Source organism: Amblyomma americanum, chromosome 10 (assembly GCF_052857255.1).
Source record: "Amblyomma americanum isolate KBUSLIRL-KWMA chromosome 10, ASM5285725v1, whole genome shotgun sequence".
In the NCBI taxonomy this organism is placed as follows: Eukaryota; Metazoa; Arthropoda; class Arachnida; order Ixodida; family Ixodidae; genus Amblyomma; species Amblyomma americanum.
The window spans coordinates 3433135-3450993 of NC_135506.1; the positions used below are offsets into that span (position 1 = coordinate 3433135).

A 17859-nucleotide genomic window follows, 5' to 3' on the forward strand; every position below is an offset into this window, starting at 1 on the left:
TTGGGGTTCCCCAGTTTAGAAACCGAATGTAAAAATAAAGGCCTTTAATTAGTTAGCCATGCTGCGCCCTGGGTTTCTGAGCTTATCTTCACGATTACTGTGCTTGCAGGAATCTTTCAAGGCAGAAATTCCAAAACGCAAAAACTTGCCTGTACCCATTCAATCCTTGTAATTGAAAATGTCCAACAAAAGCTATGAAATTTCAGTATTTCACCACTAATGATTCAATAAAAATCCAGCATTAAGACCATGGAATTTTGCTGTTTTGCCTATAGGACTAATTTTTGCACCAATTTATCTTTCAGCAGGCCTCCTGTATCTCCGGCAGCTGAAGCTTTGGCATTTCAATGACAAAGTTGCTTATTGTAGGGAAGCGACACATGGGCCATGAGAGGCGCTGCAATGGAGGCCTACGGATTATTTTTACCGCCCGGGATTCTTTAATCGGCGCTCACACCGTACATCACATGGATGCCTTCTACATTTTGCCTTCACCGAAACACAGCTATGATTAAGGCCCCCAGTTTCCCATTTATTTTTCATGAAACGTGTTTGGAGCCAAATTCTCATTTTTTGATACAAATGTTGCTATGGACATGAGCAAGAACGACAGAACAATCAGAAAATGACTAATTTACTTTATTTGCACAAATATAACACGAGGGGAAGTTTGAGACCTCAGGAAAATTTTTAAATAAAATTAATACGATTATAAAAAAATCTCAAATAATTGAGCTTAACCACAGCCAAAGGAGGATATGCTGCAGGTCAGGTATCTAGTATAAAAAAGGGTGGAGTTTGCAGGAGTGCCTGGGCTTAGTCGAGAATCACAAGCCCAAGCTGCTCAGCGGCAAGCGTACCTGAAAACTGCTTGAGAGCTGAAAGCCAGTGACAGCGACCTCGCAGTTTGTAAGCAAGACGAACAAGGTGAATATTTCGACATGCTGTCTTTCTCCGCTGGAATGGAGGTGACCCTAACACTCTCTTCCATTGCTTTTAAATATTCGTCTATCACAATGAACTCTGTTGATGCAGAAGGATCATTCAGTCATGATGAAGATCTAGCATCAAACGAGTGCCATTCTTTGGGTGAAGATAACAGGAAAACATTACTTAATGCAAAGCTATAGCAGCAACTTTCAATTTTAGAAGAGCGGCCTCTGCAGCATGTAAGGCGTGTGCTCAAAAAAATCAACTTGCTTGTTTCTTTCATGAGTCTTATGCTTCCTGCGGAATTTCGCAGATTCTTTATTCTGCACCTGCAGAATGTAGAATTTTTCACCGTGGAAAGTTAGGGCCCCTAGCATGATGAATGTTAGAAATGTGTTGGAACAGGCGATTTCTGCAATTATGTTATCAATTCGTGCAGTTCCTAGAGCACAAATATAAATTATTTGCATTTTTAAGCTCTATACCAATGGCAGTGCGCAGCGCACTACAGGGTTACAGACAAGTGCAGCTGCCACTCACCTTGACTGCTGCTTCCTGGCTCGTCGTCATAGGACATGAGTGCATGAACCAGTTCGAGGAAAAGCTCGTCATTCACCGAACCCGCATCGCGGTCCCCGTGCACCTTGCCATCATAGTTCTTCAGCAGTTCCTCGATGAACGTGCCGTCCTGGTCGAGGATCTCGTCCCCCATGTAGGGGATGTTATGCAGCACTGTTTCATCCTCCACCTGTCACCACAACACACCATTAGTCTTTTTACAGGAAAGCATCACATTATTGCAAAATGGGACCCCCATGATGGTCCTTACAGCTCCCCTGTATCACACTGGTAGCTGTCAATAGTACTTCCAATGAACTCTCCTGAGGACACAGAAAACCATCACATTGTCTTGCTTGCCAATGGCAGTCCTACTCAGGCAAGGCAGCCATGTTATGCAGATGGGTCCAACCGATGAAAGCATGCAAGTAGTGCTCTTATGGGGTTGCATGCATGGGGTGTGGGGAAAGCAGGCAGTGGAGGCATACAGAAGAGTTCTGGCATTTGAAGAACACATCAGCCATTTCTCCGACATTTCTGCAACAACCCCACAGATGTCGCCATTGCACCGCTCACATGAAAGTCTAATGCTTTTCCTGACAGACACAGTTCAAAGGAAAAAAAAAAGTTTCCAAACAGTTGCCTGGAAAGCTCTAGCAATTTTTTTTTACACTTTAACTTTTGCAATACGGTTTCTACAGAAACAAAATGGTTTATGGTTTATGGGGGTTTAACGTCCTAAAGCGACTCGGGCTATGAGAGACGCCGTAGTGACCAGGCCTTTGCAAAGCAGTGTGTCTCACATCTCAACATCTTCCACAGAAGTGAACAACATTTCATCAAAAATGCTGCATGCACACAAGAACCACGAAATCAAAGGTTATATACCATGAAATTCTGTTGAGTCGGTGCCCACGTGTACATGGTCGGGATTGGGTTGATGGCATACATGGTGCGCATTGGTGCCGCCTGCTTAGTTCCGTCTGCCATCTCAGCTTCACACTTCAATGAAAGAAAACAGGAAATGGTTTGAGTCTGCTTGCGACTGCTGCTCGTATAGGCAACAGCACTCTCTTGAGGAACCAAGGACGATGAGTAGGTTCCTTTAAAAGCACTTAAGCAATAAGATACCTCTCTGATATGACAGCAACAAAATCACAGGACAGTTAAAAGTCCATTACGAAAATGTTCAGCGTTAGTCCAATGTTTTGGGAGATCCAATGTGCAGTAGAGTTGTAATAAGGGAATGATTACTCATAACCATCCACTAGCTATACAGCTACAAAGGAAACCTATGTACCTTTCACAGAAACTTCTGGGTTGAAATTTCTGTGAAAGCTGTCAAGTTTTTCTTTGTAGCCGCACTTGGGTGGATGCTAAAGTGGATGCTTGGGTGGATAATTTCCTTATCACAAAACATCCAACATTAGCTGGTATACGGGATGGGAGGAACATCAGGAAGTGGGGTTTAGTTTGCAGGAAGGTGAGAAGGGAAGGGTGATCTTTTCTTTAGCGCAACGATGGCACCCTTGTGAGCATTGAACTAGGTGCTTATGTGTTTTATGTCCTTGACTAATGCTCTGTTTTGGAAGACGCAACTGCAAAAGTGTTTCTAGACAGAGTGACAATTCATGGAGGGGCAGTGGAGGGCAAACTGGGCTACCAGAATCATCAGCAGTGGCCCTGGCCCACTCCTTACCATTTGTGTCAAGGTGCTCCTAACAGCTTAACTACCATCTCACTAATTTTACATAGATTTTGGGAGCCATATATAGAAGGGATGAATTTGGAAAAGCTTCCAGAAGGAGGTGGGGGGCTCTATCTGCGGACGACGTAAGCCATCAAAACAGGGTAAGAGCAGCAGCTAATGGTGTAATACCTTTTTCATTGCAGGAACATGAACCGGCACATCTGTGGGAAACACAGCAACAGCCTTGGTGTCCGTCTGCTGTTTTTGCAACAAGGCAGCTGTTTCGATGATGAACCGCCTGTTCGTCATGTACGCTGCCTGCGAAGAGCACAAGGAGAAAAAAAAAACACTGTACTCTTGCCAACCTTGTTAGTGAAACAAATAACATAATGGTGCCCATATCAGTCCACTAACGCTCACACCTACCGTATTTTCGCAATTCTAAGCACCCGTTTTTTTGTGTGAAGAAGAGTGCAGAGCCAAGCCGCCAAGCACACTTGCTCACTCCATCGTCGTGCTGGAGCCGTCAAAGTTGCGCAGCGGCTTGGCCGCACAGCACCCACACCGCAATCTCTGGCTTCTTGTGTTGCCGCGATCCGACGCCACAGGACAGATGGCAGCACAGAACGCCAAAAACCGGCATGACGAAGTGGAGTGGCAGTGAGAGTGGCCAAGTACCAGACAAAAGTGGTGGGTTACACTATTTGCAGCTGTTTTTCGTAAATGTTTGTTAAACAAAATGTTATTGCTCCCACTTGTTTGTCAAGATATCACCACAGAAGGGGGAAGGGAGGTTGGGTCATTTTAATTTTTTTAATCTAAACACCCTGCCCCCCTGATGATATCGTGATCATGAAAAAAAAAAAGGGTGCTTAGAAATGTGTAAATATGGTACTAAAACACAGCATAAGCGACAGGCTGCAGAGGGTATTGTCGCAAAGACTCCACGTGAAAGCAACACAGATGAAGTCCTCACACACAGCAGTAGTACTTCAGGGCCACAGTCTTCAAGCAGGACACAGCACTGCTTAGTGATGGTAACTACATTATTTCTGCAAAGGTATCTAAGTGCAATGTTGTTTGATGCTGTTGTTATTACTTATTTTCTAAATGCAACAGTGACAGCAAGGAGCCCCACAATGCAGGGCACGTACCATGACTTCATCGTGCCTCTTGAAGCGCTTGATTTGCCTGAGTCGCATGTACTCGGAACGCACTCGCTTCCTCCATTCTGGGCTCACTCTGCTCACATCCATTATGAGCAGATAGCCTAGAAGAAAACCGTAAACTGCACATACACAAAACAATAAACAAGAAATGTCTTAGAAAAGCGCTCGTGTTGTCCCCCCTCAATTGTGTGCGCTATGGATCCTCATGTTGACTACCCACTAGCCCTCACCCTTCTATGTCTTAGAAAAGAAATGACCACACGTACGTTAATCGCAAAAAAAATGTGTAACAAATTTAACACGCATACTTCACAGAAAACCATCCTAGATGCAAGTATCTTTGGGAATCAATGTTGCCGTCCATAAACTTGTCCTGACAAACGCAAATCACTGTGTAAAGCAGCCTCGACTTCGGTTACAAAAAAAAAAAAATTAATTCACAACGCCACCTAAAAAATCAAAAGAACGCCACCATTCCAGACAAAAAGCACAAGCAAGATTTCGAGACCCCATCTACTTTATGCCTACTATGCACCAGTATAAACAAAGACTACTGTCAAAGAAAGCGTGGTTACTGTTTCTAGCAGTTAGTAAACCACGGCGGCAGCACTGCCCAAAACATCAACAACAGATGCAACCTTTATTGGCAGGTTATGTTATCATATTACGTCTACATTGTACTTGCATGTACTTGCAGTGTAGTTTTGTAAGCTGCTATTTTACTCGACCACAGTTTAGACTGTTTCTTTCCTTTTCTGCCTATGCCCATGAAAACGCAGCTTTGCCTACCGAGCTTAGTGATAGCCTTTTATTCAACACACACACACACGAAAAAAGCAACTGCGGAACCAACGTATACACAAGTGTTAACTCAGCTAGTGTTAAGCTGCCAGAGAACTCAGTTATCGAGGCATCACCGCTAGCCTTGCAAAGTTTCCATTAAAGCGAGATCAATGAACTTCATGTGGTCATTGTTCTGCCAGTATACGATACGCAGACATTTAATCAAGCGATCCCCGAACAGAATGGAAAGATTTGAACATAAATATTGCCTCGCGTTTACATCCAATTATATTACGAAACTCTGCAAACCAACTTTTAGTTAATAAAACAGATAAACCACACAATACGCACCAAAGTTAAACTAAGACCGCGCGAGACGGCGACCCATCGGCTTCGGCTATGGTTGGCTGCAGCTCAGGTCGGCCCCAAACGCACGCGGTAAAGCCAGGAAAACCAGAAAAGGCAAGAAGCGCGTGGTCAAGCAAGAAGGGTCACGATCACTTCTACACCACACTACAACTGTTTGTACAAGACAGTTGATGTGCCTGGCCATATCACACGCGCAAATTAACCTGTCCTTCGAGCTATTTAGTGTGATAGCCAAGGATGTTATCAAGCAAAACATTTTTGCACTTAGAAACAGCGCGATGAAACGCGTACAACACGAACGACACACACGAGCGCTGACTCACAACTGAATTTTTATTTTGAAGGAAAGATGCTTAAATAGAAGACAGACGTTGGGAAACAGGGCTGCTGCAGCGATAACCGGCAATCAGTGTGGTCGCGTCTCAACATTTTTTGAAATCTTGTGACGCGACCACACTCATTGCTGGTTATCGCTGCAGCAGCCCTGTTGCCCAACGTCTCATGTCTTCTATTTAAGCATCTTTCCTTCAAAATAAAAATTCAGTTGAGTCAGCGCTCGTGTGTGTCGTTTCTTCGTGTTGTCTGCGTTTCATCGCGCTGTTTCTAAGTGCAATGCATTACCAACTAGCCTGCAACCTTGCTCTTCTGAAAACATTTTTGCCTTGAGCACTACAATATGACAACTTTCTCGCCTTGAAATCACATCTTCAGTAAAACTTCTTGGGTTATTTGATGCATTTTGAAGCAAGGAAAATGAGCAGCGCCAAAGCATGCAACCACAAACGAAGAAAGGAGAAGACACAAGCGCTTGTGGCTTGCCCTTTATTCGTGTGTGGTTGCATGCTTTGGCGCTGCTCCTTTTCCTTGGTTCAGATCACATCTACGCGCGTTAACGGGCGCTGTATATAGTTCAAACCAAGACCTACGGAACTAGAGACCTGCACACTTCGCACTGCTCCAGCGCGCACCTTCTAGTTCATGCCTTTTGCCGCTAGGAAAGGGCAGCTACGGGCGGCGTGGAGCTACAAATAACCTGTTGAGCAAGGTGGCGTAGGTTTTATTACTTCAGGGATGTAATAGTTTTGTCATTTGTCTACATTATGAGTATTTATCATTCATCCATTGCCTTATCAAAGATGCCAGAAACTTTCACGCATGCATGCGCGCAAACAAAATATTCACACCAAGGATTTAAAGAAAAGTCATATTTGAATCGTTTATGTCTAGGTTTAAAAATAACAAGACAGGACAAAGTCAGAGGGAGGCAGTGAGAGGAGAGAAATTATTTGTGAAAAGCAGACGATGATGATGGTGATGACAAACAAACAGGTCAACTGAGCGCTCTCAACGGCCATAAAGTTAACTAAAGTTGGCGCACGCAGTCCCATAGGACCCCGCCAAATGTGCAGGTCTCTAGTTCAGTAGGTCTTGGTTCAAACTACTTGCCGAAGAGGGAAAAAGAAAACAAAAAGTTCCGCCCACATTCAAGACCGGCACATAGAATTCTTCCACGACAAAAAAGTAGTCCGTTGTTAAAAGTTTTCTTGTCACCTAAACAAGAAGCTAATCACAAAAAACAATGCTATAAGCTCTAGAATTTTGATATTTGATTTGTTTAATAAAGCCTAACATTAAAAATACGATTTAGTTTACTGTTCTGACTGGCTAGTGGATTAATACAGCTCGCCGCGGACCGTGGCCCAGTGTTAACAACTGCTGATTTTGTAAGTTATATCCTACTATACGTGGCCCCTCATATCGAACATATAGTTCTTTTGTTTACAATATATAACTGACAGCATTCAAACAAGTTAACCAGCACCAATTATTTCTGCGTCAACTTGTGCATGTTCGCTGGCTCGTATTCGGAAGCGTGGTGGCGCCCATGGTAGCGCCAGGGAATGCCTCCATTCGGTAGGGGCACTAGCATGGAGGCACCATGGGCACCAGGCTAGGGGCGCGACAGTCCACAGTTGTTATACGGTCCGCGCAAATTTGCTCCGTAACTCTTCTTCGCATGCAGCGAAAATATTGAAGCGAGCGTCCAGCTCTCGTCTTTACGTATTTTCATTGAAAGGGCCCATGCGCGAGTTGATATCGCAGCGGGCACCTGTTTTTGACCGCGAAAAAAAGGCGCGCGCGACTTTGCGCGCGTTTGCCACAATGGGTCTGGAGTAGCAGCGCGGGGAAGCGGGCGTGCGCCAAAACAAGCGTAGCGGCGATAATCGAATTGTGCGTTTTTTACTGAGCCGTCGCCTCGAATAACAGGTCAGTGGTCATCTTGTGCTCCCCGATGGAGCAGTCCCAGAACATTGCCGCTCCGACCGGCTTAGCGCGTGTGCGGAGAACGCCGAGGCGCCAGGTTCCGACATCAACGACAGCAGCGTCTACGCCGCCGCAGAGTGCCAGTCCGTCGCAGCATCCTCCGGCCGAGCATCCGTGGCCTACGAGTGCCATTGAGAAGCTGGTGGAGCTCATATCGGAGTGCCCGACCGTGCTGCTGAGTGTCGCAGACAACTCCGCCAAGCGTGCGGCCTGGGAAGAGGTGTCGCAGCGGCTTCTGAGGACCCCGGAACAAGCTCAGCGACAGTGGGCCTCCATCGTCGGCGAGCTGCGTCAGAGCAAGCGTTCGACACCGTTCAAGCCGTACGAACTGGCCGCGTTGAAGGTGTTGAACGCCTGTGAGCGGCCGCCGCGTTCGTCACCGCAGCCGTCACCGTCGAAACCGCAGCAGCCGCCGGCAGCGCAACTTCAGATCGACCCCAAAAGCGTGCGGTCCATTACGGCGAACACCTTTATGCACCAGGAGAACGCAGCCACTGTTCGGACGTCGCCCGCTGCTTCGTCGACCGTTACTTCACCGGTCATCATCAGCCAGCCTTCAGCCGGTCTAACTATCTTGGCCCTGAACCCCGATGTGTCCATCACGCCCGTGAAGCCGCCGCCACGCGCCAGCTCGAGCTCAGATGAACTGCTGGTGGGTGTCCTCACCTCGGGGCGGTTTCGCGAGTGTTTTATGAAGTTTTATTGTGACGAGCATTGGCACTTGTAGATATGTTTGTTATCAATTAAGCTAAAAATCAGCTGTCTTGATACCTAATTTACCTAACTGGTGAGAACTAGAATAAGTGAGGCCATTACTATGGGTTACTGTCATTAGTGATGTATGAATTCGCATAGAATAAGGAGACTGTTCACTTTTGTAAGCTTCCGTCCTACCGTGGCTCTATAATGTGTGTAAACAGTTGACCTCCAAAATTTTTTTAGTCATATGAATAACTTTTATAAAGCCCATTCCGTAATGGCACTTTATCTGAAAGGCCCTTGTAAGAGCATGATGATACCTGTGGCCCTTCCTTTGTGACGGGCAATCGACAAACTAGTTCAGATCAGGCTGAAGCGTTCATAGAAATCTCGAGGTTTACCAACCCCCTTGTGCACTACAAGCCTCCCACTTGCACAGTGGCATAGCCAGAAATTTTGTTCGGTGGGGGCTCATGTTGCAGTGCGGCCTCCTCATAGAATTTGCGGAAGGATCAAACGCAACAATAATACATTGACAATGCCGTTGTGTGTTAGATAATGCTACACACTGTCTAGACAAGTGAAATATGTAATTTTTAAAATAAAATAATGTATTTGTATGTCTTAAAAATCATGGCAGACATGATTGCAATACATAAAACTGAGCAGGGGAAAAGACACAGGAGAGAAGGAAACAGGACGAGCTCGTCCTGTTTGCTTCTCTTCTGTGTATTGTGCCCTGCTCAGTTTTATGTCTTGTAATCATGTCATACCAACTATCCCCTTATCGTTCACTCGTGGCAGACATAACTGATACCAATGCTTCCATATTTTTGTGTATTAAGTAAAGGAAATATAGTACGAAGTTGAACTATATCGGTCTGGAACCAACAAAGCAGTGCATGCTGCTGATATGAAAAGCGTAAAGGCCATGAAATTAGCAAGTAGAGGACAAATATTTTAATGCGACGGGCAGGGAAAAATCTCAATGATGCTGTCCTTCGTTCCAGTGTACTGCGCAGCAGCGGCTGTCACCGGTCATGTATTGCGAGTAATTGCATCGAAATTTTAGTCTCAACAGCGAGCCATCGATAGGCCCATGAAAGTTTGTGCTAGGATGGGGCCCCTTGCATTACATGACTCCAGGTGCATGGGAGTTGCCACGAAATCCAACCTGAGTTAGCAATGTTCGCGCCAAAATGTCTTCTAGTCTGAAAAAGACACTGTAGGCGGCAAAATGCAGAATGACTTCCGCCGCCGGTGGTTGTTTTGGTCAGCGGTGCGTGACAGTTTGAAAAAATTTCTAGGGGGGGGGGGGGGGGGGGAAGGGTCTGAAGCCCCATAAGCCTCCCCGTACGCCCCCGCACTTGCAGAGTGCTTTGCTAGCAATACTGTAGCCTAGCACACCAACCCGTAACTACTGGTGTGATTTTGCAGTAAGGTGAAATTTCGCTTCCTTCCTCATTCACTCATAGGGCCAGAGGAATGCATAGTACGTGAAATGTTATTTCAGGTCGCTGCTTAATATTTGCAGTGCAGTTTGCAGGATATGCTGGCACAGTGCCTCATTAAAATTTGGGCTAGTCACAGTTGTACACACAGCATGAATAGTGGCACATGCGAGTGGCAGCCATGTTGGGGAATCAGGAGCGTGCTGAAAACCTGTGTGTTTTTCTGACTTTCATGTCGCAACTCCTTAGCAGAAGAGAAGTTGTGTGTGCGAGGCAATGGCTTCCATACCTGTGCGGTTGGCTTGCGAACATGTGAAAACAGCACACTTGTGGAAGCTGTAGCCTTGTGTTCATAGCTTTTGCTTCACTGTGGGCAAGCTACGAGATGGAATATAAGCCGCTTATTTCCATGCACCCTATGAGAGCATGATGGAAGCCATGCGTGGTGTACCATTGTGGCAACTATGACATGTGCAAGCCATCTATACTGCCCGTACTTGTCACCATCCAGGCTTCTCTGACTGAACTTTGAAGAGAAAAGGTCTTGGAAGTTTTGCTATAAGTCCTGTCTCCTTTCCGCTTGGACTAAACATAGGGAAAAAGGAGATGGTAAGGTAGCTTATAATGAATTTTTAAAGTTATACAGAAGTGGCGCTTATGCTTACGTTTACTGTGTGCTAAACATGCAAGACACGTTTAGATACACATAAAGTAGTGCACACTTCAGCTCTGCGTTATGATCAGTCCTGAACTATTTGACCATAGTAGTGTGAATTTTTCTGGTTCAAATTTTCCTGCTTCATACTTACTTTTTCCCATGCTATCTGAAAGAAACTTTGAGCATGCCAAGAAATTATCGCGTATGTAAATTTATAGATACACCACTTCTGTTGCACTAGGTAAATTACATCCTAACATGTTGTGCATGGATGACTTCTGTGCAATCCTGGAATGCAAGTGAAGGCTCACGTTCAAAATTCAAGCTACCCATGTGCTTTGTTCATTGTGCTGAGAGAGTAGCCGCGGATAGAAGTAACATGCCATCTCCCCACAGGTGGTGCGTACGTGCAGTTCGGTGCACACGCAGACCTCATCCAGCTTGGAGGAGCCGAGCACCAAGAAAGCACGGCTCAGTTCCCCATCTCCTCAGGCAGACACTGCTAGCCTCCTGCAGAAGCTCGTGCGTCTTGAAGAGCGTCGGCTCACGCTGCAGCAGGAACAGCTGGCCATGGATCGCCAAAAAGTGCAGTGCGTGCGTGATCTGATGGCTCTGCTCGGCAAGAACAACACCCGGACAGCCACTGGTGCTGTGCCAAATGGTGATCTGCTAGTCACTGCATTGTCCTCAGCGCTGTAGTGCCTAACACCAGTGTAGTGCCTCAGCAGCGTTTTTCTGTTGTACCTGAACGTGCTTGCAGAGGTGCAAACAATGTGTGCAAGATTTCTACATTTTAGCATTTGGAGGGAAACCCTTCAAGCTATGAGGCCAGTGCAAACACTGATGTGTCTTGTGAATGGGTTCTCAAAAATAGAAAACTATTTTCAGGGAAAAGCCTAACTGCCAAACAGTGCAGTCATCGCAAAAACGATTTCCTGTGCTACAGCCAGGTACTGGCACAGGACGACAGTATGTGCTACACTACAAATGCTGTTGTTCCTTGTGCAGCAGCCATTTCCAATATAAAAGCTTACCATTACTTTGTAGACGAACACTGCCACTAAGTGCTCACATGGTTTAACCTGTTTAAAGCCATAAATAACGTGCTAAGGGTACCGGTGTACATGGCACTGCAGTGACTAGAGCATTGTATATACTGGAATGTGAACATTTCAGCAGCTATCAGCCTCATCGGGAGGTGAATTAGAAAAAAAAAAAAAAACTGACACTCGGACCAAAGTCTCATGAGAGAACCGACGTTTTGGCACCTCTGGGTACCTTCTTTAGGGTTGACTAGGGGGAAGCGAGAGGAAACTCTGAAGGAAGTGCCAAGTTGGCGTCGAAACATCAGTTCTCATGAAACTTGGAGTGTCACAGTCTCTTCTCTAATCATATCTACTTTGACTTGGAAGGTTCACTCAGCCGAAAACTTTGGTGGAAAACTGGATGCATTATCTATGGTTGGTCATAAAAACTTTTTTTTTTGCTGTAATCAGCTCACATGTCTGGAATTCATAACTGTAGAGAGATCCTTTTCACGTAACAAGCAAGCATCATTATCCTGTATACTCAGATAAAGTTCTTTTATAGAAAAGTGAACATGTAAACAAAAACCTTGCTGAAAGTTTCTTTACAGAATATTTCACATGCCAAAACACTGTCCAGGAAAAGCAGCTCACATTGTCAGATGACCACAAAACTGTTTGTGCTTGGCTTTTCCCAGTTATTTTCTTGTTTAGCTGTTTGAATACCCTTTTAATAATATAATGATTTGTGGATGTAGCCTGTGGGGACATGCCCTGTTCACAGCACAGTGTCAGACTACTCGCGTTAAACATGGATGAAATCTTCTCCTGCTGTGCCCAAGCGCACAGTTCTAGTCGTTCTGTTTCATTGCCAGCTTGGCAGCTTCTCATCATGCTGGCCATTGCATCAGTCTAACACTGTTGGTGCAACCAGTTGTGCAGAACTTCCTGCTTTCCAAGATGCTGTGCTGGCCATTGCATCCGTTCCAGCGATGGACTTGAATTCTGCAGGCCAGTTAGTGCTTATGTTTCTTGAAATTAATTTTCAGAGCTTCATTGTCTGTGATGATGTCAGCCAAAAGAAGAATTCCTCAGTGCAAAGAACAGGGCCTCCATGCACTATGGAGAATGTAAAACGCCATTAAAGCATCCACAGCTTTCTGATCACTTCTTGAAAAGTGTTTTGCCTTTTCAATGGCAAACTGCAAGACTACTTTTGGTGCTGCAAAATTGCACCTCTTTGGTCTGACATTACCCTGTGGCTTGCTTCATTTTGTACGCGTCAGAATAGGCAGACAATGCTGTTAAACGAAACTGACCACAAAAATTCTGCCTATCTGTGAAATCTCCTCTGAATGCATTGTAGCACATGCCTGTAAAGACCTTGGCACCTGTATTATTTAAGTTGAGATCACATGCACCAAAGACCACTAGTAAATGCTCGTTGGTGAACATCTTCATCCACTTTTTCAGCATTGAATCAAAAAGTTCATTTATGCTGTTCTCTTTCATTTTTGAAACATTTTATCCATTGCGTTAGTTTGTTTTATTCAAGCAGATTTATTGACAGGGCATCAGTCATGCTTCTGCAGTGCAAAATAATGTGTTATTACTCATCCGTCCTATTTGTGTTTTTGATAGCTCCTTTTCTCTCTCTGTGTGTGCATGCGTGTCAAAGAGGGACGCACGAACGAAAGCAGCGATGGCGATTCATTTCCGACGTTGCGGCCGGGGCCTGGCCGAAACTTCGGAAATAAATCGCCGTTATCGTTTGTGCATCGTATTCTTTGATACATATTTCTGGATCCAGGAAGAATACTTTTGCAATATATATATATATTGTTTCATGCATGCTTGATATTGAACCTCATTTTGATCCTCTTATTTATGATTCCTTTTATTCATGAAAAGTGCCATGATTCGCACTTTTTGTATTCGCTGCACGCTTTGTGTCTTTTTTAGTGCTGTGTCCAGAGCAGTGGCGACTCTGTTCAGCTTACATAGTTTGACGTAGTATATCGCTTTTCACTTCATTTCTTTGTATTTTAAGGCTGCGAGATGCCAGTCAGGCTGTTTGCATTATCTTTTTCTAGCCATGATAAAAATGAACAGAGACAAAGAAGTGTGCCAACAGACAGCAAGAATTCGGCAGGCGTTCTGCAGTTGTACATATTTTGCAAAGGAACAAGCCATGCAGGTCAGTCGTACAGGAGTCGAATAGAAGCGCAAAACCACAACATTCATTTAAGCAGTGCCACCCAGTGGCAAAAAGGAGGCATTTCACGAGAAGAGAAAACAGCACAATTAGGTAAAAACCTATTCGTTAGTGCTATGGTTTGGTGGATATGCTTTACATTTCTGGATACGAACAACTGCAGTTCAAATCCTTTTGCTGTATTTTACTTTTTGTTCTGCTTGTATATGCTGAAAATAAACTGCATGCAGATTAGTTACGACTTTCTTGGGTGTGCATTAACCTTATAGGTCAGATGTCGAGAGGCTTCCGATCTAAATTCCAATTCAGAAAGCTGCCCGGAAGCATAATTAGAAGTTGGAATTCTGTGCCGATGACTGAACGTTCCAATTACATGAACCAGATGTCTGATAGATGTTATGAATGTCATGTGACAGCCTTTATGAACACGCTTGACTTTAATGAAAGGGACAGTTTCGCTTTAGCATATACAGGGAACACGAGTCATTAAAATATCCTTCTTTCGGGACACAACTTGTTCGCAAACTGCCTTCTATTACTTGCATTGCTTGTGCGAGTAATCTTGCTTGTTAGTTTGCATTTAGTTGCTTTAATATGCTGTATGATGAATTTTGAAATCTACTAATGAAGGAAAAGGCTTTTAATTGCCCTTTATTTTTCATGTTACTTGAGCATGCCTTCGTGACTTGCTGCTTGCTGCTGCAAGTGATGGCCTGGTTTTGGTTTACATCGAAACACCACCTGTTAATACACCTGCTTTTTTTTCTGCCTGTTTTATGTCTTGTCAGTGCTACTGAAAGAAATAAAAACTTGGGGGCCTTCTTAACCACATTCTTAAAGAAAATTTGATAGCATTTAGGTTGCCTGCTATGGCATCTACAATGGGTATCTAAGTTGTTCTTGCAATTTTCCCACCAAAACTGGTTGGAACCGGTTCCATTGCCCTTATATGGTACGCATCAGTCATCGCCTTCTAGAATGTTCTAGTACCTTCTATTGGATTACCATATCGGGTTATACTAATCCGATCCTCTAATCCCCCTTAATCCATTTTCTGTGGTGGGCCTTCAAACTTTTGGGGATCCTTTGGAATTTTTGGAGGTGGGCAAATTCCCAAGCTTGGGGGCCCTGATTTTCAAATTTGGAAGCTCCCTATGATTGGTCCACTTGTGGTCACGTGATGTTGATGTCGCGACTCTTTCGGTCGCATTCATAGATGGGGGAGTCCTCTTACCACTCCTGGTGCAGCAGTTAAGCGATACGCCATTGGCCCAGTGGGTGGCTGTTTCAAACACATACACAACCATTGGGGCTTGCAAGACCCAGATTGCTCTTCCCGAGCTCCCGTAACGCTTATGTGCAGCGCCACGGTGGGCAGGTGGCAGTAGCATTGAATTCGGCAATAGTGGGCAGTTTGCTCACACAATCCGATTGGCAGGTTTCCAATGGGGCACATTATAATGATGTTACAAGGTCACGTTACCGCTCTCGACCAATGAGGGAATAGAAGTCAAATTTTTCGTCAGGCAACAACCTAAATGCTATCGCATTAAAAAGCACGACACTCTTGATGTTGCAGATTTAAGCGAGTGATTTGCTGGGCCGGTTGGCAATATTTAGCACATAAAGAATGTAAAACAAAACATGCACAAGCACCAATAACTGTGGATGTCCGAGACAGTCGCCCAAGAACAGCAGACCTCTGGACATGCATAACACAACCGCAAAAAAAAAGAAACAGCATGACTAAAACACCAATATAAGTGTCCTGCCCACACATCTCAAATTTCCAAGCCTATTTCTGGCCTGCCCAGGGCACACTCGCAGTTCTCCACAGGCCAGAAATAAGCACGACCACGATATCCTCAAAGTTTGCCAAACTGACAGGGCTAGATAGGACGCTTCAAGTTTTTAATCGTCTTTGCCTTCTGTTACCATAATGTCTTTTGTTCCCCGTTTTAAGGTTACTTTAATGAATGTTTGGTGGTTTGCTATTCTTGGGGACTTAATATCTATATTGTAATTGTCACTTGTGTTCATTCTGCATATTTTACTTGCTATATATATAACTGATTTACTGTTCCTGTTTTCAGTGTAACTGCGCTGATGAAGGAACTGTATTCCTGTGTGTTTAACTTGGCTGGCTGTTCTGAAAACAATGCTTCCAAAATCGGTTTCTTGTGCCTCTGTGACATCTTCCGCATTTAATTGTTTTTATGACCAGCTACTGAGCTCAGTGGAGCTATTAAAATGTTGTCATGTCGCACTTTGACGTACACGACTGTGAACACGAAAGTTTGTATCAAGATTTCATTACTTAAAGAACGGCAGGTGAATGAATCTCCTAAATCCTGTGGCACTTTAGTCACTTTGACTCCTGCATGCTTCATGGCAATTTTTCCTGATGAGAAGGTGAACAACACTACAGCTTATATTATCTTATTTTCATGATATGCATGATGAGGTATTGTGAAGAACCCCACATTAACCGGAAGCCCTCCACCACGGCAAATCTTCTCTCGTTTGAACCCCTCCTTCATCCCTTGCATGAAAAATTGGGCTAGTCAAAGGAATTCATTACCTTCGTAGGACAACGTGCATCATCCTCTGTCGATGCTTTGTTCATGCTATCTTTAATGAATTAATCCTTCACCCCTTCCCTCACAGTAGAGTTCAGGTGTCCACCCTAAGAGATGTTACTGCACCTTTGCTTTCCTGATGACCAGATTTTATTATCAAGCTTGAAGCAGCTTTAGACCAGTGCACATTGAACATACTGAGTGCTCTGCCCCTGCTGCAAATACAAGTGGTGCCACCTACAAGCATCACTGTTTATGGGCTTCTGCACCAGGAAATATGATGCCATGTAAACCCCATAGAACAGCTCGCTTTAGTCATTTATCAGCCAGCATCATGTAGCACAAAGCCTATAACCGCGTCAAAGGCCCTTTGCATGCACTGCATAGCTTGGCAGCCAGAATTAGTTGCTCATAGCACTTGCAGTCCGTGGAATTATTAGTGTTGTCGTATAGATTTCTGCACTGTTTACACAGAAATGTCTAAACACATGTTCTGTGGACTGTTGTGAATGTGTGCAGGATGCTTGCATGTCCACTTAACCCCTGCTTGCCGCATATGCACACAGCAGTCCAACGAGCAACATGGCGAAAAGCGGGCACAGTTCTTTGCAAAGGACTATAACAGAAATGGTCAGCCTTTGCTGCGCTGTCCTTAAGAGAGACGAGATGAATGAGGCGCAAATTTATTTTGTGATCTTCAACTCTCTGAGGCAACAGTATCCGCTTACGAGTTAACAAATTAACGAATTGATTATTGTATTCATATGTTCTGTTGCCGGTTGTAGGTTTAGTATATTCTTCCTTGCAAGCTAATGAAAGGTATAGAAGTTTGGGCAATTCTTTTCAAAACTGCAGCAACTTTTGTGCCCTTTACCACACTTGAGGAGCAAAACGACACTTTCTTGCACATGGTGTACCCTGAAAAGGAATCTTTCTGTTCAAAGTTGCAGAATTGCATACACTAGCATGCAAGAGGTACACAGCAACCTGAAATTTGGGGTTTGCATGTTGAAACACATCTCTCAAGGTGTAAAAAAAGAAAACAATTTTAAGCACCACTTACCCCAACATGCTGTGCTGGTTCTTGCGTCCTCCTTGCAGGAAAATGCCTAACCTTGCAGTCAAGTGAGCTGTGCGTGAAGAAAGGATACAGAGCCTCACGCCTCGCAATTAAGGCCCATCAGTTTTGATGCCTTGGCAAGGTTTTCAGATGACCACACCAGCAAGAAGCTTGGGAGTTTATTTTTAACGTGCACTGGCATCGCACAGCACAGGAAACACCGCAAAGGCGCCCGGTGCCCCTGTGCTGTGCGATGTCGGTGCACCATGTCAGTGCACATTAAATATCCCCAAGTGGTCCAAATTATTCTGGAGCCCTCCATTGCCGGCACCTCTTTCTTCCTTTCTT

General features: G+C 44.6%; 2 protein-coding genes across 5 annotated transcripts in view; one reads left to right on the plus strand and one right to left on the minus strand.

Annotated features, from left to right (window-relative positions):
- E(z) (histone-lysine N-methyltransferase E(z)) overlaps nt 1-5585 on the minus strand; it is a 37463-nt gene extending 31878 nt beyond the window's left edge. For 2 of the 4 annotated variants that reach the window (XM_077640599.1, XM_077640597.1), the window contains exons 1-5: nt 5482-5585; nt 4333-4448; nt 3368-3496; nt 2377-2490; nt 1471-1678 (exon numbers count right to left, since the gene is read on the minus strand). In XM_077640599.1, coding sequence (XP_077496725.1) covers nt 1471-1678; nt 2377-2490; nt 3368-3496; nt 4333-4434 — 553 coding nt within the window. In that variant the 5' untranslated portion in view covers nt 4435-4448; nt 5482-5585. Of the gene's footprint in view, nt 1-1470; nt 1679-2376; nt 2491-3367; nt 3497-4332; nt 4467-5481 lie in introns of all 4 variants that reach the window. The other 2 variants (XM_077640598.1, XM_077640596.1) reach the window with 1 other exon arrangement.
- Nucleotides 5586-7417: 1832 nt separating this feature from the next.
- On the plus strand, nt 7418-14106 carry LOC144107952 (uncharacterized). Its single transcript, XM_077641200.1, has 2 exons — nt 7418-8476; nt 11029-14106. Exons 1-2 carry the CDS (start codon nt 7793-7795, stop codon nt 11329-11331), a joined length of 987 nt encoding a protein of 328 aa, XP_077497326.1. The 5' UTR covers nt 7418-7792; the 3' UTR covers nt 11332-14106.
- Nucleotides 14107-17859: the final 3753 nt, after the last annotated feature.

Bases quoted from the DNA above. Each gene is read 5' to 3' on its own strand.
- LOC144107952 (XM_077641200.1), top strand. From the start codon at position 7,793: ATGGAGCAGTCCCAGAACATTGCCGCTCCGACCGGCTTAGCGCGTGTG. The intron at 8,477-11,028 runs GTGGGTGTCCTC...ATCTCCCCACAG, and splicing joins CGAGCTCAGATGAACTGCTG to GTGGTGCGTACGTGCAGTTC.